The sequence below is a fragment of the Dreissena polymorpha genome, chromosome 7, assembly GCF_020536995.1.
Source record: "Dreissena polymorpha isolate Duluth1 chromosome 7, UMN_Dpol_1.0, whole genome shotgun sequence".
Classification (NCBI taxonomy): domain Eukaryota; kingdom Metazoa; phylum Mollusca; class Bivalvia; order Myida; family Dreissenidae; genus Dreissena; species Dreissena polymorpha.
The window spans coordinates 32,687,809-32,709,903 of record NC_068361.1 but is presented as its reverse complement, the minus strand read 5'-3'; the positions used below and the strand labels follow the sequence as shown (position 1 = coordinate 32,709,903).

General features: G+C 35.1%; 1 protein-coding gene and 1 long non-coding RNA gene across 2 annotated transcripts; one reads left to right on the top strand and one right to left on the bottom strand.

The window, feature by feature from the left end:
- Positions 1-6,448: 6,448 nt before the first annotated feature.
- Positions 6,449-15,085, bottom strand: LOC127839424 (uncharacterized). The gene is made up of 4 exons (XR_008030340.1): positions 15,022-15,085; positions 14,189-14,250; positions 11,611-11,672; positions 6,449-6,513 (listed from the first exon to the last, which is right to left on the bottom strand). It is a non-coding gene; the product is annotated as an uncharacterized LOC127839424 (long non-coding RNA).
- Positions 15,086-17,309: 2,224 nt separating this feature from the next.
- On the top strand, positions 17,310-20,465 carry LOC127839605 (uncharacterized). The gene is made up of 2 exons (XM_052367993.1): positions 17,310-18,077; positions 19,058-20,465. Exons 1-2 carry the CDS (start codon positions 17,310-17,312, stop codon positions 19,085-19,087), a joined length of 798 nt encoding a protein of 265 aa, XP_052223953.1. The 3' UTR covers positions 19,088-20,465.
- The last annotated feature ends 1,630 nt before the right edge of the window (positions 20,466-22,095 follow it).

Genomic DNA, 22,095 nt, shown 5'->3' with positions numbered 1-22,095 from the left:
AACACGCGTACATTAATTGGTGGGTTAGTGCGTCTTTACAAAGTGAATTTATTCTTTTGGAAACCATACGATATGCTTTGATAGTCTGATCCACGTGCGACTATGGTCTGGGTCAAACATTGGCATCCGCACACTCATCTTACCAACAGCAAATTTATGCTACAAAAATGAATGAGAATTATATATATGCAATTTAAGAGTACGAGTTACACACGAAGCTTCATTTAATTTATATTGAACTTGGATAAAGATGTAGAACAACAATTTAAAACTAAGTACAATAAACTGGATACGTTTATAGAAAGATGCTGTAATATGTTATTCCTTAACAAAAAAAACAAAAGCAATTTTAATATTTAGAGGATATTTGTTGGATCGACATTTGTCCGTATGCCTGCTCGGTAAACTCATTAAATGTTATATCTTGTTATGGTAAACAGCATGAAACAAAGACACCCACACGTACTTGAAAAACAAGAGACCCTGAAAGGCCCAAAGTCGCACACCTGAGAAAACAAGATAGTATTGGTACAAATCTTCTGACCAAGTTTCATGAAGATCGGAAAATAAATGTGGCCTAGAGTGTTAACAAGGTTTTTCTATAGCCATATAAGGAAACATGCCCCGCCCCTAGCAGCCATGTTTTTCAACCAACCGGCATCATTTTTAACCCTTCCAAGATATTATCGGGATAAATCTTCTGACCTAGTTTCATGAAGATCGGACTAATAATGTGGCCTCTAGAGTGTTAACAAAATTTTACTATAGCCATATAAGGAAAAATGCCCCGCCCCTTGGAAGCCCTGTTTTCCAAACAAACATAATTATTTTCAAAGTCATCCAAGATATCATTTTGACCAATCTTCTGACCGAATTTCATGAAGATTGGACAATAAATGTGGCCTTTAGAGTGTTAACAAGGTTTTACTAAAGCCATATTATAGCCATATAAGGAAAAAAGCCCCGCGCCCTGGTGGCAATGTTTTTAAAGCAACGGAAACCATTTTTGAACTCATTGAAGATATCATTTGGACAAATCTTTTGACCAAGTTTCATGAAGATCGGAAAATAAATGTGGCCTCTAGAGTGTTAACAAGGTTTTACTATAGTCATATAATGAAAAATGCCCCGCCTTCTGGCGGCCATGTTTTTCAACCAACTGGTATCATTTTAAACTCGTCCAAGATATTATTAGGATGAAACTTCTGACCAAGTTTCATGAAGATCGGACCATAAATGTGGCCTCTAGAATGTTAATGATTTTACTATAACCATATAAGAAAAAATACCCCGCCCCTTGGCAGCCAGGTTTTTCAAGCAAACGTTACCATTTTCGATATCATCCAAGATATTATTAAGACCAATCTTCTGACAAAATTTCATGAAGATTGGACAATAAATGTGGCCTCTAGAGTGTTAACAAGGTTTAGCTAAAGCCATATATAGCCATATAAGGACACATTCCCCGCCCCCTGGCGGCCATGTTTTTCAAGCAACCATAACCATTTTCAAACTCGTGCAAGATATTATTGGGATAAATCTTCTGACCTAGTTTCATGAAGATCGGACAATAAATGTGGCCTCTAGAGTGTTAAAAAGATTTTACTATAGCCATATATAGCCATATAAGGAAAAATGCCCCGCCCCTTTGCAGCCATGTTTTTCAAGCAAACGTTATCATTTTCGAATTCATCCAAGATATCATTAAGACCAATCTTCTGACCAAATTTCATGAAGATTGGACAATAAATGTGGCCTCTAGAGTGTTAACAAGGTTTAGCTAAAGCCATTTATAGTCGTATAAGGAAAATGCCCCGCCCCCTGGTGGCCATGTTTTTCAAGCAACCAAACCCATTTTCGCACTTGTTCAAGATATTATTGGGATGAAACTTCTGACCAAGTTTCATAAGGATCGGAAATAAATGAGGCCCTGTAAGTGTTAACAAGATTTTATTATAGCCATATATAGCCATATAAGGAAAAATGCCCCGCCCCTTGGCAGCCGTGTTTTTCAAGCAAACGTTACCATTTTCGAAGATATTAATGAGACCAATCTTCTTACCAAATTTTATGAAGATTGGACAATAAATGTGGCCTCTAGAGTGTTAACAAGGCAAATGTTGAAGCCGAACAACGCACGACGGACGACGCACGACGGACGATGGACAAAAGGTGATCACAAAAGCTCACCATGAGCACCTTGTGCTCAGGTGAGCTAAAATGGTCAAAATTCCCCAAGAACTATGCTATAAACGCGACGTACGTTTTTCATTGACATTAAATTTCCTTCAAAATACGTCGTTCTTCAGTAACGTTCTTTTATCTTCGAACTTCGAATCTTTTCAATCATGCGTACAGTGAGTTGATAGTGGCGCTATGTCTGTTCCCAGGCTTCTAATCAAAGTCTGGATGAATGATTTTACGGAAGATCTGACTGAATCGATATGATGGTTTTGATGAGACATTTTTTTCTTGGAGTAGAACTTGCTCTTTATATTGTTCTGAACACTGCTTGGTTTTAAGTGCGTTTCAAGCACCACCACCATCTGCGTGCATCTGAAATAGGCAAGTTGATTAAGGTCAATTTGCATTTACATAAAAAATAAATTATTTCTAGCTATGATGTGGCGAAAATAAAAGAGAATGGATGATATTTACGGTACTGCTAATTGTACTAAAAGCTATTCAATATCATTCAAATTTCACAACCAAAACAAACAAAATGTATATATAGATTGAAACCTCAATATTAGTGTAATACTTAATTTCGTCTTTTATTACGACCCTCGAGGAATATGTACGCACGAATTCTTCTTCCATATTCTTGAAGGAGAATGCGCGAAGTTAAATAATAGTGAGGACGGAAAGTTGACATTCTGATGTCTTAAAGATGGGCATTATTAGGTGTCATATGTCATCAATCAACTGCTAAAAGGGTTTTATGCGGAAAGATGTATCAGTTAAGGTTTAAAAAGGCAGAGATCACTATTTGAAATTGCCTATTTATTACAATATTTTTGGAGCATGATGCAATAAACTGTATAGATTGGTTCAGATGCATCATTCGACAAAGAATTAACTTTCAATGAAGCGTACGTGTCACTATTTGAAATTGCCTATTTATTACAATATTTTTGGAGCATGATGCAATAAACTGTATAGATTGGTTCAGATGCATCATTCGACAAAGAATTAACTTTCAATGAAGCGTACGTGTCCCTTCTGATAATTGTATTGAAGTATGTTGTTTCAGTTTGAATATTAATAACCAAATTGCAAATGACAGAAAAAGGTTTATCCAAATAAATTTCCAAGTAAAATACTTTCAAACAAAGTTCTGATCAAGATAAAAAAATCAAAGTTATCGACATGTGTAGGTCAAATTTAATTTATTCAATAAGAATAACGTTATTTACCTTAAGCCAGTTTATAATGTATGAAGAAATACAACTGAAGGTGTACCAAATGCATATTTCTACAAAGGATCATCATTTTCAATTGTATAAATGTCACTTGACCGTATTTAGCTTTCATGGTAAAAATGCAATAGCCGTTTAAGCAGAGAGATTAATTTAAAAAGGGGAAATTAACGAAATTATAGATTGTTTTGGTTAAAATATATAAAGAAAAGTGCATCACAATTTGGAATTAAGTATATTATAAAAGTTCTACTTCATTCATGGTAAACATTGAGATAATTAGAATTGACCAGATCATTGTTTAATATAGATCTACCACGTTCGTCAATACATATTATAAATAGAACATATCCTACTACTATAAATTTAATTACTTAAATCAAAACTGGTTTGAGTCTATTAATAAACCAAGATGTATTATTTATAAAATGAAAAGATCTATAAAGTAAAATAAATAAATGTGATGGTTAGTTCATAAAGATAACTTAAGTAATGCCGAGATGAACAAGTCCAGCAAGGTGTCGGCTTTACTGTGCTGTTCAAGTAAAACAAAACAAAAATGTTATAAGTCCATGTCTAGCAATTTTTTAAGCACCATACGGGTCCCATATGCTCTGTAAAGGGACATTCACATATTGGCTAGTTTATATTTAACTAATATGGAAGCTAAATATGCCAGACAATATGTGCAGCGCCAAAACTAAGCAAAACAAACGGTCAGTTTTTTTTTTACAATTGCAATGTATATAATTGTGTAAAGTACTGTGTAATACATATCCATGTTTTCTTCCTCACATGGGTCCCCCATAAATGCTCGATATAGGTCAACATATAATATTGTTACCTTATAGAGGATATTTGTTCGTGTCAGTGTAAGATCGTTATTTCACCAGTGATCATAGTAAATATATTTTCACGAGTGGCGCAGAGTGTTTCTTCTATGCCCCCTTTTCAAGAAAATAATTAACAGCTGTTTCCATTTTGCTGAACAGTTACCCTTTCTCGGAGTTTCTCCCGTGGCTGGATTGGTTACCTCCCTTTATCTATCGTTACTCTCTATATAGGTTACAATATAGTAAAAGATTTCCTACACAAATTCAATGTACATGCAATAACTTTAACGAAAAATAAAGTAAAACTTTTGCGCATAGAGACCCTCATAACCATACCTTTTCTCGAAGAGCATTCCAAGCCGAATTGATTTAAGCAATAAAAAAGATAGGTAACGCGACATGTAAGAAAGAACTCGCCACGAATCAAAAGTCACTGTTTTACGGCCATCTATTTACCGGCTTCCATCCAGTTCATGAGGGTTTCCCGCCATCTGTCAAAGTCTTATGTAGTCTCCAATCTTCAGATAAAAGAGTGAATTTCTAGTAAACAACAATGTTTTCCCTGCCACATGCACACAGAAATATACTAAAATAAAGTCATGGCAAGTGACCCTACAGAGAACCGTGTCTTCAAATAAATGATGTTCATGTTTTTAGAGAGTATAGCATTGCACTCCAAAAAAATTTAGTATATTGTAACCTTAAGGAAAAATATCTTCTGATTAAAATGTGTTTTTCTTGCATATTCTTATCTTCCTATTCATATTGTACACATGTAATAAGTTTGGCTGGATTATCTGTCCGTTTGGCCATTTTTTTTCATATTTTCACACGCAGGTGTTTTCGGTCCAAAGAAGGCCATTTTAGGCCTGTTAAAGCTTAAATTTTCCTTTAAGGTTTAAATGTGCTAAGTTCAATATCTGCAACAAAATACCAAAACAAACCAAATGGACATGCACGTGGGGCTTATGCGGGTAGGTGAAAGAATGAATTTGTTAGATATTTTCACTCTAAGCAATTTTGATAATGTCTTTTTTGTGTGTTTTTTTTTTTAATCACCCCAAAAATGTCAATTTCAAAGCAAAGAAAATCCAAGTTCATCCAAGACAATAAACAAATTAGTACAAATAAGAGATCAAAGATACTTTGAAGAGAAGAAATCAATAAGCTTCCAATAACTTGTTGTTTAGCACCAATAAAAGTGTGAAATCTTGAAACGCGCCTTGTCGCTCGGAGCCCATTTATTTGCCAGAGGCCAATGATATATCCTAGCATATAATGTCATGGGTGCCTTTAAACTGCAGCAGATGGTCAATATGCATTGCCAGCTCTCATTTAGAGGTTCAAGAGAATACAAAATTTCATATTTTGGGCACAAAATAAGTACTTTTGACTATTTTTATGGTGGCAATCTGGGTAAAAAATGGGGATTCAGAACAAAGCGAAAGAAAAAATGCTCATTTTGGGGATATAGAATGGACGGAAAGGTTAAAATGAACAAGATACATATATGTAGGCAAGCATTTTAAGCTTAGCTTAGAAATGAGGTTCCATGTAGTAACAGGGGCAGAAAGGCAGCTCAGATCAATGCAGGCTTCCTGAAAGGGGTTTCTAGTACTTCTTTTGGGGACACAGCTTCCCGCAGAATTCTCAACACATCAAACATCATTGATCCATGTCACCTCTGTATGCAAAGACAAGCGAATAAAGTCAATACTGCCCTTAAATCACTGAATGAGAGAAGCATTTACCAAATAAAAAACAAAACTGGTTGCTGAAAGTGCCAAATTTTGTCAAAACGATCCCTCTACTGTAAAGGATGAAGGGGACACTCGCTACAACAATCCTATGTTTAAGTTGGACGCGACATCTTCTCAAGCCGGAACCATGACTGTAAGCATATTGTGAGAAAACAGTACCAAACACAAGCTAATTGTAGGGTAACAAGTAGCAAATTAACTCAGCTGTGCTGCATACATGCTCAGGAACAAGCTAAACATGTTGGGGGCCAACTTCTGCTGCCAACAGAGCAGGAGCTTTACGTGTCAGGACGCGGAATAATCGATACAAACTGCATGGGAATTGCACGACGGCAAGAGTTTGAGTGACCACAAAACTGATTAGGACAGTATTTCACACCGTAAGCATCATAAATATGCTTATTTGCCTGTGTACATGATAATAAATAAGTATTATTACCTGTTTTACCATCAACAACCCTTATCAAGTGGCCCTCGGCTTAGTCGCAGACATTCTTCTACCTGAAAAAGTCAAATTACCCAATAGAAATAGATAAAAAAATGAAGAAACAAACATGCATTTATGTATTTTAAGTGTATTTCCATGAATAATATGAGGTGATAAAGCTTGTTATATGCATGATTGTACTAAATATGAAAGCTGGCTCAGTTAAGCATCTGTTGCACTGTCAAAACTGTAAAAATGTCCGCCATTCCATGTAGGTGAAATGGGGCTCTGTTTGAATGTTCATGCTTTACGCACAAGCTATTGTTGCGTTACTGGATTGCGGAGTCCTTGGCGTTGAATTCTGACTGCATGTAGCACAATAACGCTACACGGTCAACCAAAATGCCTTTGAATTTAAGTCGGAAAGCAATTAAGCCCTTATTTGGCTATACAAGGGTGGGGGGTCAACTTGAAAAACAACTATTCCAGGTCAAATAATCTGAATTCATGCATTTAGTGCACTAATTTTCTTCTCTTTTGCTAAGAAATGACCAAAAATCAGCTTTCGCAGTCATATTTTGCACTTGCAGATGATATTACATGTTTTACCTAAAGCTAGTTTAGGTTACAATATAGTAAAAGATTTCCTACACAAATTCAATGTAAATGCAATAACTTTAACGAAAAATAAAGTCAAACTTTTGCGCATAGAGACCCTCATAACCATACCTTTTCTCGAAGAGCATTCCAAGCCGAATTGATTTAAGCAATAAAAAAGATAGGTCACGCGACATGTAAGAAAGAACTCGCCACGAATCAAAAGTCACTGTTTTACGGCCATCTATTTACCGGCTTCCATCCAGTTCATGAGGGTTTCCCGCCATCTGTCAAAGTCTTATGTAGTCTCCAATCTTCAGATAAAAGAGTGAATTTCTAGTAAACAACAATGTTTTCCCTGCCACATGCACACAGAAATATACTTAAATAAAGTCATGGCAAGTGACCCTACATAGAACCGTGTCTTCAAATAAATGATGTTCATGTTTTTAGAGAGTATAGCATTGCACTCCAAAAAGATTTAGTATATTGTAACCTAAAGGAAAAATATCTTCTGATTAAAATGTGTTTTTCTTGCATATTCTTATCTTCCTATTCATATTGTACACATGTAATAAGTTTGGCTGGATTATCTGTCCGTTTGGCCATTTTTTTTCATATTTTCACACGCAGGTGTTTTCGGTCCAAAGAAGGCCATTTTAGGCCTGTTAAAGCTTAAATGTCCCTTTAAGGTTTAAATGTGCTAAGTTCAATATCTGCAACAAAATACCAAAACAAACCAAATGGACATGCACGTGGGGCTTATGCGGGGTGGTGAAAGAATGAATTTGTTAGATATTTTCACTCTAAGCAATTTTGATAATGTCTTCTTTGTGTGTTTTTTTTTTAATCACCCCAAAAGTGTCAATTTCAAAGCAAAGAAAATCCAAGTTCATCCAAGACAATAAACAAATAAGTACAAATGAGAGATCAAAGATACTTTGAAGAGAAGAAATCAATAAGCTTCCAATAACTTGTTGTTTAGCACCAATAAAAGTGTGAAATCTTGAAACGCGCCTTGTCGCTCGGAGCCCATTTATTTGCCAGAGGCCAATGATATATCCTAGCATATAATGTCATGGGTGCCTTTAAACTGCAGCAGATGGTCAATATGCATTGCCAGCTCTCGTTTAGAGGTTCAAGAGAATACAAAATTTCATATTTTGGGCACAAAATAAGTACTTTTGACTATTTTTATGGTGGCAATCTGGGTAAAAAATGGGGATTCAGAACCAAGCGAAAGAAAAAATGCTCATTTTGGGGGTATAGAATGGACGGAAGGGTTAAAATGAACAAGATACATATATGTAGGCAAGCATTTTAAGCTTAGCTTAGAAATGAGGTTCCATGTAGTAACAGGGGCAGAAAGGCAGCTCAGATCAATGCAGGCTTCCTGAAAGGGATTTCTAGTACTTCTTTTGGGGACACAGCTTCCCGCAGAATTCTCAACACATCAAACATCATTGATCCATGTCACCTCTTTATGCAAAGACAAGCGAATAAAGTCAATACTGCCCTTAAATCACTGAATGAGAGAAGCATTTACCAAATAAAAAACAAAACTGGTTGCTGAAAGTGCCAAATTTTGTCAAAAAGATCCCTCTAATGTAAACGATGAAGGGGACACTCGCTACAACAATCCTATGTTTAAGTCGGACGCGACATCTTCTCAAGCCGGAACCATGACTGTAAGCATATTGTGAGAAAACAGTACCAAACACAAGCTAATTGTAGGGTAACAAGTAGCAAATCAACTCAGCTGTGCTGCATACATGCTCAGGAACAAGCTAAACATGTTGAGTGCCAACTTCTGCTGCCAACAGAGCAGGAGCTTTACGTGTCAGGACGCGGAATAATCGATACAAACTGCATGGGAATTGCACGACGGCAAGAGTTTGAGTGACCACAAAACTGATTAGGACAGTAGTTCACACCTTAAGCATCATAAATATGCTTATTTGCCTGTGTACATGATAATAAATTAGTATTATTACCTGTTTTACCATCAACAACCCTTTTCAAGTGGCCCTCGGCTTAATCGCAGACATTCTTCTACCTAAACAAGTCAAAATACCCAATAGAAATAGATATAAAATGAAGAAAAAAACATGCATGTATGTATTTTAAGTGTATTTCTATGAATAATATGAGGTGATAAAGCTTGTTATATGCATGATTGTACTAAATATGATAGCTGGCTCAGTTAAGCATCTGTTGCACTGTCAAAACTGTAAAAATGTCCGCCATTCCATGTAGGTGAAATGGGGCTCTGTTTGAATGTTCATGCTTTACGCACAAGCTATTGTTGCGTTACTGGATTGCGGAGTCCTTGGCATTGAATTATGACTGCATGTAGCACAATAACGCTACACGGTCAACCAAAATGCCTTTGAATTTAAGTCGGAAAGCAAATAAGCCCTTATTTGGCTATACAAGGGTGGGGGGTCAACTTGAAAAACAACTATTCCAGGTCAAATAATCTGAATTCATGCATTTAATGCACTAATTTTCTTCTCTTTTGCTAAGAAATGACCAAAAATCAGCTTTCCCAGTCATATTTTGCACTTGCAGATGATATTACATTTTTTACCTAAAGCTAGTTTAGGTTACAATATAGTAAAAGATTTCCTACACAAATTCAATGTAAATGCAATAACTTTAACGAAAAATAAAGTCAAACTTTTGCGCATAGAGACTCTCATAACCATACCTTTTCTCGAAAAGCATTCCAAGCCGAATTGATTTAAGCAATAAAAAAGATAGGTCACGCGACATGTAAGAAAGAACTCGCCACGAATAAAAAATCACTGTTTTACGGCCATCTATTTACCGGCTTCTATCCAGTTCATGAGGGTTTCCCGCCATCTGTCAAAGTCTTATGTAGTCTCCAATCTTCAGATAAAAGAGTGAATTTCTAGTAAACAACAATGTTTTCCCTGCCACATGCACACAGAAATATACTAAAATAAAGTCATGGCAAGTGACCCTACAGAGAACCGTGTCTTCAAATAAATGATGTTCATGTTTTTAGAGAGTATAGCATTGCACTCCAAAAAGATTTAGTATATTGTAACCTAAAGGAAAAATATCTTCTGATTAAAATGTGTTTTTCTTGCATATTTTTATCTCCCTATTCATATTGCATACATGTTATAAGTTTGGCTGGATTATCTGTCCGTTTGGCCATTTTTTTCATATTTTCACACGCAGGTGTTTTCGGTCCAAAGAAGGCCATTTTAGGCCTGTTAAAGCTTAAATGTCCCTTTAAGGTTTAAATGTGCTAAGTTCAATATCTGCAACAAAATACCAAAACAAACCAAATGGAGATGCACGTGGGGCTTATGCGGGGTGGTGAAAGAATGAATTTGTTACATATTTTCACTCTAAGCAATTTTGATAATGTCTTTTTTGTGTTTTTTTTTTTTTAAATCACCCCAAAAATGTCAATTTCAAAGCAAAGAAAATCCAATTTCATCCAAGACAATAAACAAATTAGTACAAATGAGAGATCAAAGATACTTTGAAGAGAATAAATCAATAAGCTTCCAATAACTTGTTGTTTAGCACCAATAAAAGTGTGAAATCTTGAAACGCGCCTTGTCGCTCGGAGCCCATTTATTTGCCAGAGGCCAATGATATATCCTAGCATATAATGTCATGGGTGCCTTTAAACTGCAGCAGATGGTCAATATGCATTGCCAGCTCTCATTTAGAGGTTCAAGAGAATACAAAATTTCATATTTTGGGCAAAAAATAAGTACTTTTGACTATTTTTATGGTGGCAATCTGGGTAAAAAATGGGGATTCAGAACCAAGCAAAAGAAAAAATGCTCATTTTGGGGGTATATAATGGACGGAAAGGTTAAAATGAACAAGATACATATATGTAGGCAAGCATTTTAAGCTTAGCTTAGAAATGAGGTTCCATGTAGTAACAGGGGCAGAAAGGCAGCTCAGATCAATGCAGGCTTCCTGAAAGGGGTTTCTAGTACTTCTTTTGGGGACACAGCTTCCCGCAGAATTCTTAACACATCAAACATCATTGATCCATGTCACCTCTGTATGCAAAGACAAGCGAATAAAGTCAATACTGCCCTTAAATCACTGAATGAGAGAAGCATTTACCAAATAAAAAACAAAACTGGTTGCTGAAAGTGCCAAATTTTGTCAAAAAGATCCCTCTAATGTAAACGATGAAGGGGACACTCGCTACAACAATCCTATGTTTAAGTCGGACGCGACATCTTTTCAAGCCGGAACCATGACTGTAAGCATATTGTGAGAAAACAGTACCAAACACAAGCTAATTGTAGGGTAACAAGTAGCAAATCAACTCAGCTGTGCTGCATACATGCTCAGGAACAAGGATAAACATGTTGAGTGCCAACTTCTGCTGCCAACAGAGCAGGAGCTTTACGTGTCAGGACGCGGAATAATCGATACAAACTGCATGGGAATTGCACGACGGCAAGAGTTTGAGTGACCACAAAACTGATTAGGACAGTAGTTCACACCTTAAGCATCATAAATATGCTTATTTGCCTGTGTACATGATAATAAATTAGTATTATTACCTGTTTTACCATCAACAACCCTTATCAAGTGGCCCTCGGCTTAGTCGCAGACATTCTTCTACCTAAACAAGTCAAAATACCCAATAGAAATAGATATAAAATGAAGAAAAAAACATGCATTTATGTATTTTAAGTGTATTTCTATGAATAATATGAGGTGATAAAGCTTGTTATATGCATGATTGTACTAAATATGATAGCTGGCTCAGTTAAGCATCTGTTGCACTGTCAAAACTGTAAAAATGTCCGCCATTCCATGTAGGTGAAATGGGGCTCTGTTTGAATGTTCATGCTTTACGCACAAGCTATTGTTGCGTTACTGGATTGCGGAGTCCTTGGCGTTGAATTCTGACTGCATGTAGCACAATAACGCTACACGGTCAACCAAAATGCCTTTGAATTTAAGTCGGAAAGCAATTAAGCCCTTATTTGGCTATACAAGGGTGGGGGGTCAACTTGAAAAACAACTATTCCAGGTCAAATAATCTGAATTCATGCATTTAATGCACTAATTTTCTTCTCTTTTGCTAAGAAATGACCAAAAATCAGCTTTCCCAGTCATATTTTGCACTTGCAGATGATATTACATTTTTTACCTAAAGCTAGTTTAGGTTACAATATAGTAAAAGATTTCCTACACAAATTCAATGTAAATGCAATAACTTTAACGAAAAATAAAGTCAAACTTTGGCGCATAGAGACTCTCATAACCATACCTTTTCTCGAAGAGCATTCCAAGCCGAATTGATTTAAGCAATAAAAAAGATAGGTCACGCGACATGTAAGCAAGAACTCGCCACGAATCAAAAGTCACTGTTTTACGGCCATCTATTTACCGGCTTCTATCCAGTTCATGAGGGTTTCCCGCCATCTGTCAAAGTCTTATGTAGTCTCCAATCTTCAGATAAAAGAGTGAATTTCTAGTAAACAACAATGTTTTCCCTGCCACATGCACACAGAAATATACTAAAATAAAGTCATGGCAAGTGACCCTACAGAGAACCGTGTCTTCAAATAAATGATGTTCATGTTTTTAGAGAGTATAGCATTGCACTCCAAAAAGATTTAGTATATTGTAACCTAAAGGAAAAATATTTTCTGATTAAAATGTGTTTTTCTTGCATATTCTTATCTTCCTATTCATATTGCACACATGTAATAAGTTTGGCTGGATTATCTGTCCGTTTGGCCATTTTTTTCATATTTTCACACGCAGGTGTTTTCGGTCCAAAGAAGGCCATTTTAGGCCTGTTAAAGCTTAAATGTCCCTTTAAGGTTTAAATGTGCTAAGTTCAATATCTGCAACAAAATACCAAAACAAACCAAATGGACATGCACGTGGGGCTTATGCGGGGTGGTGAAAGAATGAATTTGTTAGATATTTTCACTCTAAGCAATTTTGATTATGTCTTTTTTGTGTGTTTTTTTTTTAAATCACCCCAAAAAGTCAATTTCAAAGCAAAGAAAATCCAATTTCATCCAAGACAATAAACAAATTAGTACAAATGAGAGATCAAAGATACTTTGAAGAGAAGAAATCAATAAGCTTCCAATAACTTGTTGTTTAGCACCAATAAAAGTGTGAAATCTTGAAACGCGCCTTGTCGCTCGGAGCCCATTTATTTGCCAGAGGCCAATGATATATCCTAGCATATAATGTCATGGGTGCCTTTAAACTGCAGCAGATGGTCAATATGCATTGCCAGCTCTCATTTAGAGGTTCAAGAGAATACAAAATTTCATATTTTGGGCACAAAATAAGTACTTTTGACTATTTTTATGGTGGCAATCTGGGTAAAAAATGGGGATTCAGAACCAAGCAAAAGACAAAATGCTCATTTTGGGGGTATATAATGGACGGAAAGGTTAAAATGAACAAGATACATATATGTAGGCAAGCATTTTAAGCTTAGCTTAGAAATGAGGTTCCATGTAGTAACAGGGGCAGAAAGGCAGCTCAGATCAATGCAGGCTTCCTGAAAGGGGTTTCTAGAACTTCTTTTGGGGACACAGCTTCCCGCAGAATTCTCAACACATCAAACATCATTGATCCATGTCACCTCTGTATGCAAAGACAAGGGAATAAAGTCAATACTGCCCTTAAATCACTGAATGAGAGAAGCATTTACCAAATAAAAAACAAAACTGGTTGCTGAAAGTGCCAAGTTTTGTCAAAAAGATCCCTCTAATGTAAACGATGAAGGGGACACTCGCTACAACAATCCTATGTTTAAGTCGGACGCGACATCTTCTCAAGCCGGAACCATGACTGTAAGCATATTGTGAGAAAACTGTACCAAACACAAGCTAATTGTATGGTAACAAGTAGCAAATCAACTCAGCTGTGCTGCATACATGCTCAGGAACAAGGATAAACATATTGAGTGCCAACTTCTGCTGCCAACAGAGCAGGAGCTTTACGTGTCAGGACGCGGAATAATCGATACAAACTGCATGGGAATTGCACGACGGCAAGAGTTTGAGTGACCACAAAACTGATTAGGACAGTAGTTCACACCTTAAGCATCATACATATGCTTATTTGCCTGTGTACATGATAATAAATTAGTATTATTACCTGTTTTACCATCAACAACCCTTATCAAGTGGCCCTCGGCTTAGTCGCAGACATTCTTCTACCTAAACAAGTCAAAATACCCAATAGAAATAGATATAAAATGAAGAAAAAACATGCATTTATGTATTTTAAGTGTATTTCTATGAATAATATGAGGTGATAAAGCTAGTTATATGCATGATTGTACTAAATATGATAGCTGGCTCAGTTAAGCATCTGTTGCACTGTCAAAACTGTAAAAATGTACGCCATTCCATGTAGGTGAAATGGGGCTCTGTTTGAATGTTCATGCTTTACGCACAAGCTATTGTTGCGTTACTGGATTGCGGAGTCCTTGGCGTTGAATTTTGACTGCATGTAGCACAATAACGCTACACGGTCAACCAAAATGCCTTTGAATTTAAGTCGGAAAGCAATTAAGCCCTTATTTGGCTATACAAGGGTGGGGGTCAACTTGAAAAACAACTATTCCAGGTCAAATAATCTGAATTCATGCATTTAATGCACTACTTTTCTTCTCTTTTGCTAAGAAATGACCAAAAATCAGCTTTCCCAGTCATATTTTGCACTTGCAGATGATATTACTTTTTTTACCTTAAGCTAGTTTAGGTTACAATATAGTAAAAGATTTCCTACACAAATTCAATGTAAATGCAATAACTTTAACGAAAAATAAAGTCAAACTTTTGCGCATAGAGACCCTCATAACCATACCTTTTCTCGAAGAGCATTCCAAGCCGAATTGATTTAAGCAATAAAAAGATAGGTCACGCGACATGTAAGAAAGAACTCGCCACGAATCAAAAGTCACTGTTTTACGGCCATCTATTTACCGGCTTCTATCCAGTTCATGAGGGTTTCCCGCCATCTGTCAAAGTCTTATGTAGTCTCCAATCTTCAGATAAAAGAGTGAATTTCTAGTAAACAACAATGTTTTCCCTGCCACATGCACACATAAATATACTAAATTAAAGTCATGGCAAGTGATCCTACAGAGAATCGTGTCTTCAAATAAATGATGTTCATGTTTTTAGAGAGTATAGCATTGCACTCCAAAAAGATTTAGTATATTGTAACCTATAGGGATCGGTACAAGCTAATTTTACCGGTCCAAATTTGGATCGGTTAACATATCGCGAGATTATACGAGGTTCAGGGGAAGTAATCCGTGTACCATTTCCAAACCGGAAACAAAACATTTCCCGAACTTTTTGACAACTGACAGGTAAGAATTAAAGCTCGTTCTAGTTAAATAAGATTTATAGATAGTAGTCGATGGATAGACATAGTGTAGTAACGCCAAGGAAAGTTAATAAACGTGAGATCTGTGCTGTGTGTAAGGATAAAATTAAAAACGGAAATGGCAGGCGGTTGAATTCGGCATCCGGCAATAAGAAAAATCTATCTGGTTTGTTGTTGAAATATGGTGAAATTGATATTGTTGATGGCTTGATTTGTCGCGCTTGTGAAAAGAGAGTAATTCACCTCGATAAGAGTGTGCCAGACTTCCGGAGAGCGTGTAAAACAGATTTACATATATTATATTCAAAACGTGGTTCAAGTGATTCCTTCGACACGGGTGAGAATAGAAAACATTTGAAAAAATCCTTATTTTCGGTTTCAGGAGAAAACACAGGTTCTTTTCCTTTATCATGTTCAAAACCGATGTCTCAATTTCCTGAACTTTCCCCAGTGTTCCAAGATAGTTCTTCCTTTGCAGACTCCGGAATTTCTGTAGATACATATATTACAACATCAGCACCAATTGTCAAGAAGAACATTGATTTACAATATCTTTCCCCTATTTCTTTTTCAAAAAAGAGTGAGTCTTGTATTTTACAAGAGCATGATTATTGCAAAGAAACTGAAAAAAGACAAACAAACATCAGATCGAGATCTAAGAAATATAAGAAATACCAAGAAGAATCTCATATACTCCAAAGTTTCAGCAATGACTTTAAAAAAAAATGATGACTTCATGAACAACAACGAATTTAATGAATTAATGAGCCAGCTACCTTTACGGTCAAGACATCAGTTAGTTCAGTGTCTATAAAGTCATGATGGCATGAAAAGCTGCATAGAAAATGCAGTGATTAAGCAAATATAAAATGATTGTGACTTTTTAAAAAACAGGAAGCATGGAAACGTTAGTGTGCTTATGTCTAAAGACTATAAAGACCTCAAGATTTTTAAATGAATTGATGTTGTACAAGAACTGAAGTCAAGTTGTCTGTTGTTAATTATGTGATAACTCTTTATCAAGGCAACACATTTTGAACCTTTTTAAAATCAAAGATTGTTTAAACAACAATTTGTTTTGATATTAGTTTTGAAGTTAAATATATATATATATATATATATATATATATATATATATATATATATATATATATATATATATATGTATGTATAAAGCATTTTGGTAAAAATAGAACTTCCATGCTCGAGATGAGCAATTTCAACTTGTATCTATATAATTTATAGAGTTGTCTCGAACACCTTGAAATATCCAGGCATTGGGTTAAGCAGGTATATAATGGTCTAATGTTTTGTTTTTATTTAACAGTATATCTCTGATGAAGTAGTCATCATTATAAAAAAAAGAAAAATTTAATCATTAAAAACACCTCACCTTTTCCTACAATTGTTTCAAACTGTCAGAAGAAGACATATACACATTATGCTATTTTTTGGTAACAGGTTAAGACAGTTTTAAAATTTCAAAGACTTTGATCTCTTGTGTACTTTTTAATTGAATTTAAGCAACTGATCTGTTTCATTTTAAATTTCTCCTAGGTCTTTGACAGACTACAGCCTCTTGGGGTCTGCTTATCATATAGTTGAGGAATCCAGTTAATAGAAAAATATGCTGGATATTTCAATAAAGAAGTCATTGATGCATTGAGAAAAGGGAAAAGATTGAGATTGGTTGGTGACAATTTCAATTGGAGAACAAGTGTGCATGACGAAAGGAAAGATCACCTTGGAGAGATGCACCATGCATTCGGATCCGCAGTTATAATCCAGAATACTTCTTTTGAGCATTTGCCAGACATTAAACCACAGATTCCCATCCAACATCTTAATTCCAGGAACTTTTTACCAACAAATCAAGAGTATGACAACATGCAAAAAGACTGCAATTTCATTGATAAAAGTGGCAGCTAATCATATTCCCTTCTTTAAAAACTATCAAGATGTGGTTCCAGAAAATGTTTGGAATGAATTAACGCCTGCTGGGTTAAACCAAAAGAATCATGTAATTCCCTTGCCTGTACTACACAGAAATGAACAGAAATATGATGAAGTTGTAGATATTCTGGACTTTTATGAGGATTTCCTCACAGAATGCTACAATTCAGCTGGTGTGGATAGAGGTACCATAAAAACACATATTGGTGGCGATCCATTGACCAGAGAAAGGTTTTCTGGTGCAAAACGACTACGAGCAGGTGGACTAAGTGCTAAGGAATGTTTTGAGCGCCTGTCTCCAATTACTTTTGAAATGTTTCATCTGCTAATGAACTATGTGAAGTTGATTTTTAAACAAGTCTACAATGTAAATAGTACAGGTGAACTTGGGACAATGAAGTGTGAAGCAACACGAATATTTAGAACCTCAGTAAATGAGAATGTGAATGAAAACTATGATGCAGATAAAGACTTTATAGTTTCATACGTTGATGCCTACATTGTAGAAGCAGTTATGGATTATTTTGGAATGGATGACCCACTAAGCTCACCAGCTAGACATTGCCCTCTCTCTCAGACACAAACCAAAGCTGAAAAACAGTCCTGGGTCATGATGGAATTCTGTGAAATTGTCAAAAATTATGTGTGGGCTAAAGACGAAAAAAATCTCTATTCCAAGAGTCTGGAGTTGAATGTATGTGAAAGATAAAAATTAATATTTCATATGTAGCACGATTGTGTATTCATAACAGAAGTGGATTGGTTGTACATATTATTTATTATATTTATGTTGATAATAATAAAAATGATGGCCTGAAATTAAGAAAAACAATAATGAATAACAAATTAAATAACAATATTAAATAGATATTTCATTGAAATACACAATAATCAGGCAAATACATGTATATTACAATTAACAATACAATGCATTGTTACATACTCCCTCTGTTGGAAAAAATGGCTCCTGACATTTTAAATATGGAACACAAAAATTTAAATAACATCCCTACTATAGCACACCCTTGACTATACCAGCAATTAACATTACTGACCTACACTTTCCACCAGAGTAAACAGTGTTTACCAGGTGCGTGGGAAAATGCAAAAAATCATGACCTATATATGTATGAAAACAGCTGTTCAATCAGCTGACAGTTGACCTACACATGCAGATGTCAGTCAAATGTAAACAGAGATGGTGCTATGTACAGGGAAAATATGCACAATTATTTAACTAGGCAAAATATAGTTACACACAATAATTGCAGTATAAATTATTATATTGCAAATACATAAATCTGTTTAAAAAGTCTATATTTAATGGCCAAAATATTGATAAATATATCCTGATAATGATATAATGAAAACTTTTCTTTAGTAAACAGTAATACTATTTATAACATTGACTTAAGAAGACAATGTACACAGATGAAAATTAAAAAATACCATTCATCAGGTCAAAATATAATTAAACCATTGAAATATGAGAAATATATACATGGAAAAACAAAATTAATTTAAAACAATTATTTTTAAGTATGTAAAAATGTTTTCATGAAATGCTTTCATGAAAAGCTGATATACAATGCATTTTTTTATCCTTTGAAAACATTTTGATCAATTTCTGCTATTTTCATATTAAAAACATGTACTTATACTGTTTAATTTCAGGTGATGGAACTGTTGTTGAGGTACAACTAGGAAATGGAAGGAAAGTTAACCTATTTCTGAAGAAGAAGACATCTGAGCCAAAGTTACCCGATTATGTCAAACAGTACAGCCATCTTGTTCTTGAACTAGGATTGCAGTTTAAAACTTTAATAAGTTTATGCCATAGTCGAAACGGAAACAGAGGATGAGCATTGCTTAAAACAACCATGTTACATTTTAAGGCAAACAATGAATGCTCAAAATATGCATATGAAATAGCCCGTCTTCTAGTTCACCAGTTCTGTATATTATCTGAAAAGGAAGCCTGTGAAGAGTTTTTTGGAATGTTTGTCAATACTACAGGAAAAGAAAATGCACACATTCCATGTGATTTGAAAATGAAGCACATAGTGAAAGACATAAAGTCCAATATCAAGCACATGTTTTCAAACAAAACAGTCCAAAATATAACTACAAGAAGCAGTGCATTGCCTGTTATTAAAGCAGTCTCAGAGGCATTTGATGACGTTACCGGTGTGATCATCAGGTCAAAGAGACATACTAGAACTTCCTCTCTGCATGATGAAGCAGAAATTATAAAGGATATTCATCAAATTCAACCATTTGTTTACAAAGCAGGACGAAAACACTTATCATTTCCAAATGTACCAAAGCAAATGACTTGTGACTTGGATGAGAAAAAGTACCATACTTGGATTGAAACACAAAAGTATAAGTATGCAACTGATCTCGGGAATTAAATAGTTATCAGTTATGTATGCAAAAGCAATATACTCTTGAAGAACAAATACATGTTAAAAGATGTGTCCTAATCAGCAATTGCATAAACGGACATAAAACATCAAATGAACAGTGTCCTTGTGAAAATGGGTCTGATGCCATAAATAGTGCATCTTCAGACCAATCTGCAAATTTAACACTCTGATCAGGGGATATCATGTCCGGTAATAAGACCACAATACTTGACGTGTTGTTTCAGCGGACAAGTAGCTTCTGACTACTCTGGTTGCACATGGTGTAAGACCTATTTCCCCATGACACGGCTCATACTCTTTGTCATTTTAGAGAGAAGTCATGCTTGTGCATAGTGAATGAAAATGGGTGGAAAAGTCACATAAAATCACTTGGGTGTGTAAACTAAACTTACTGTTAGTGTGTGCATGCATAAACACGTGTTATTGATACATGTTTGAAATATAGCATTTTAGGGCATTGCCTATATCTTGTTTTGTAATATGTTTGTCATTAATACCAAAGTATTGTTTTTTCTTGAACTTAAAAAAGAGGGAGAGATGAGGTTGAATATCTGAATTTGTAATGTACATTGAATTTACCAACCAGTTATACAAGCAATAGTTTTTACATTGTAAATCCAATATCCAATGTCAGTAAACTGCTTAACTAAATAATAGAGCTTTTAAATGCTTATATCTCTTTACAATTTCCTTTTCTGATAATATATAACAACAATTAACCCTTTACACATTTTCGACTGTCTAATTAAAGTATCTACTACAATCAGGCATATTGCTGACAAACTGCATTGATTATGTCGCTGATGTTGTGTAGAACCTGTTCAGAAATACTAGGAAATGATTTCTTCAAACAACTTAAGTCATTATACTTGCTATAAGATCTACTTATTTCTGCAGCAAGTCTGCTTGATAATCCAGTATGAAAAGTTTCATGGGGTTTTTGAAGTGTTGAATTTTCCTCGTCAAAGTACGTTTCAAGCAAATGCTCAATGATTTCTCCAGTTTGTTTGTTTTGGGAGGAGTCCAATTCAGGTTCCAAGTCTTCAGTAAAGATCTCTTCATCATGAACCATTAAACATAAGTCACAAGAGCACTTTTTCTCACAAATATCACAACACTGATGGTCAAATTTAAATGAGGTTTCAACGTTGAATCCGAAATGTTCACATAAAGATTGCCGTCTACATGATTTTAAATCACAATATTCTCTTATATCTTTAGTCATGCCTTTCACAGCTTGAGAAATATCACTTCGGTTGTAGAACAAGGTTGCCACTGCAGCTTTCCCATCACGACCACCTCTCCCAACCTCTTGTATGTAGGCTATAAAAGAAATAAAGTTAACTTTTGGAGTTGATTTTGCTTACAGCTAGTGATTCTTTTAAATATAACAACGTTTCCTAAATTAATTAACCAATTACCATCCCTAACAACAAACTGTAGACTCGTCCATGTTTAAAGCATCTGTATATGACATTTCAAAAAAGTTATTGTTAAATGAATTAAGTGCCTTCCCCATTTCCTTCTTAAAGTGAAAAGTGATGAATGAAACACAAAATGTTCATTTTGAACAAACCCTCCCTTTGTGTCAATGTCTTCAATGTTAATGGTGGCAGGTGTTTGTACAGTTGAAAATGTTAACAAGTTGAAATATTTTAGTTTTATTTCCTTTAACTCTTTATCACATTACAGTTGTTAAGATCTCATATTTACCGACTATATGAATTGTTATTGAATATCAAGAAATAACTTTGATATGGAGGAAGTCATTGTGGGTAAATGAGAAAATACTCATGTTGAGCAAATTCTCCGTTTCCCACAATAATTTCGAGAGTTATTTGCAATAAACTTGTTAACTTGTAAAATCTCCTTATTGCTTGGTAATAGGTCAAATTGCTTCATATTTGAAACGTATGAGCAATTTATTCCATATATGAAGCAATTATAATGTTTATCCGAAAATATAAGCCATTTTTGTTGTGAATGATGACTGTATTTATAAAATCATATCGTAATCAATGTCAATGCCATAATATTTTATTAAAGCATTGATAAGATACGTTGAACATTACATGCATGCTGCTGTTACACTTTAGTCAATTTAAGTATATGTATAAAACATTAGTATAGTACGCATGTGGCGTTTTGTTACTGTTTTATGTTCTGAAATCATTGGTCGCATACTTATATATTACAGTCAACGGTTATATTCAACGGGGAACCAGTTTATCCCGTGGCGTGCCTAAATACTTTTCAAAACGCAAAATGACGTCATTAGTGTGA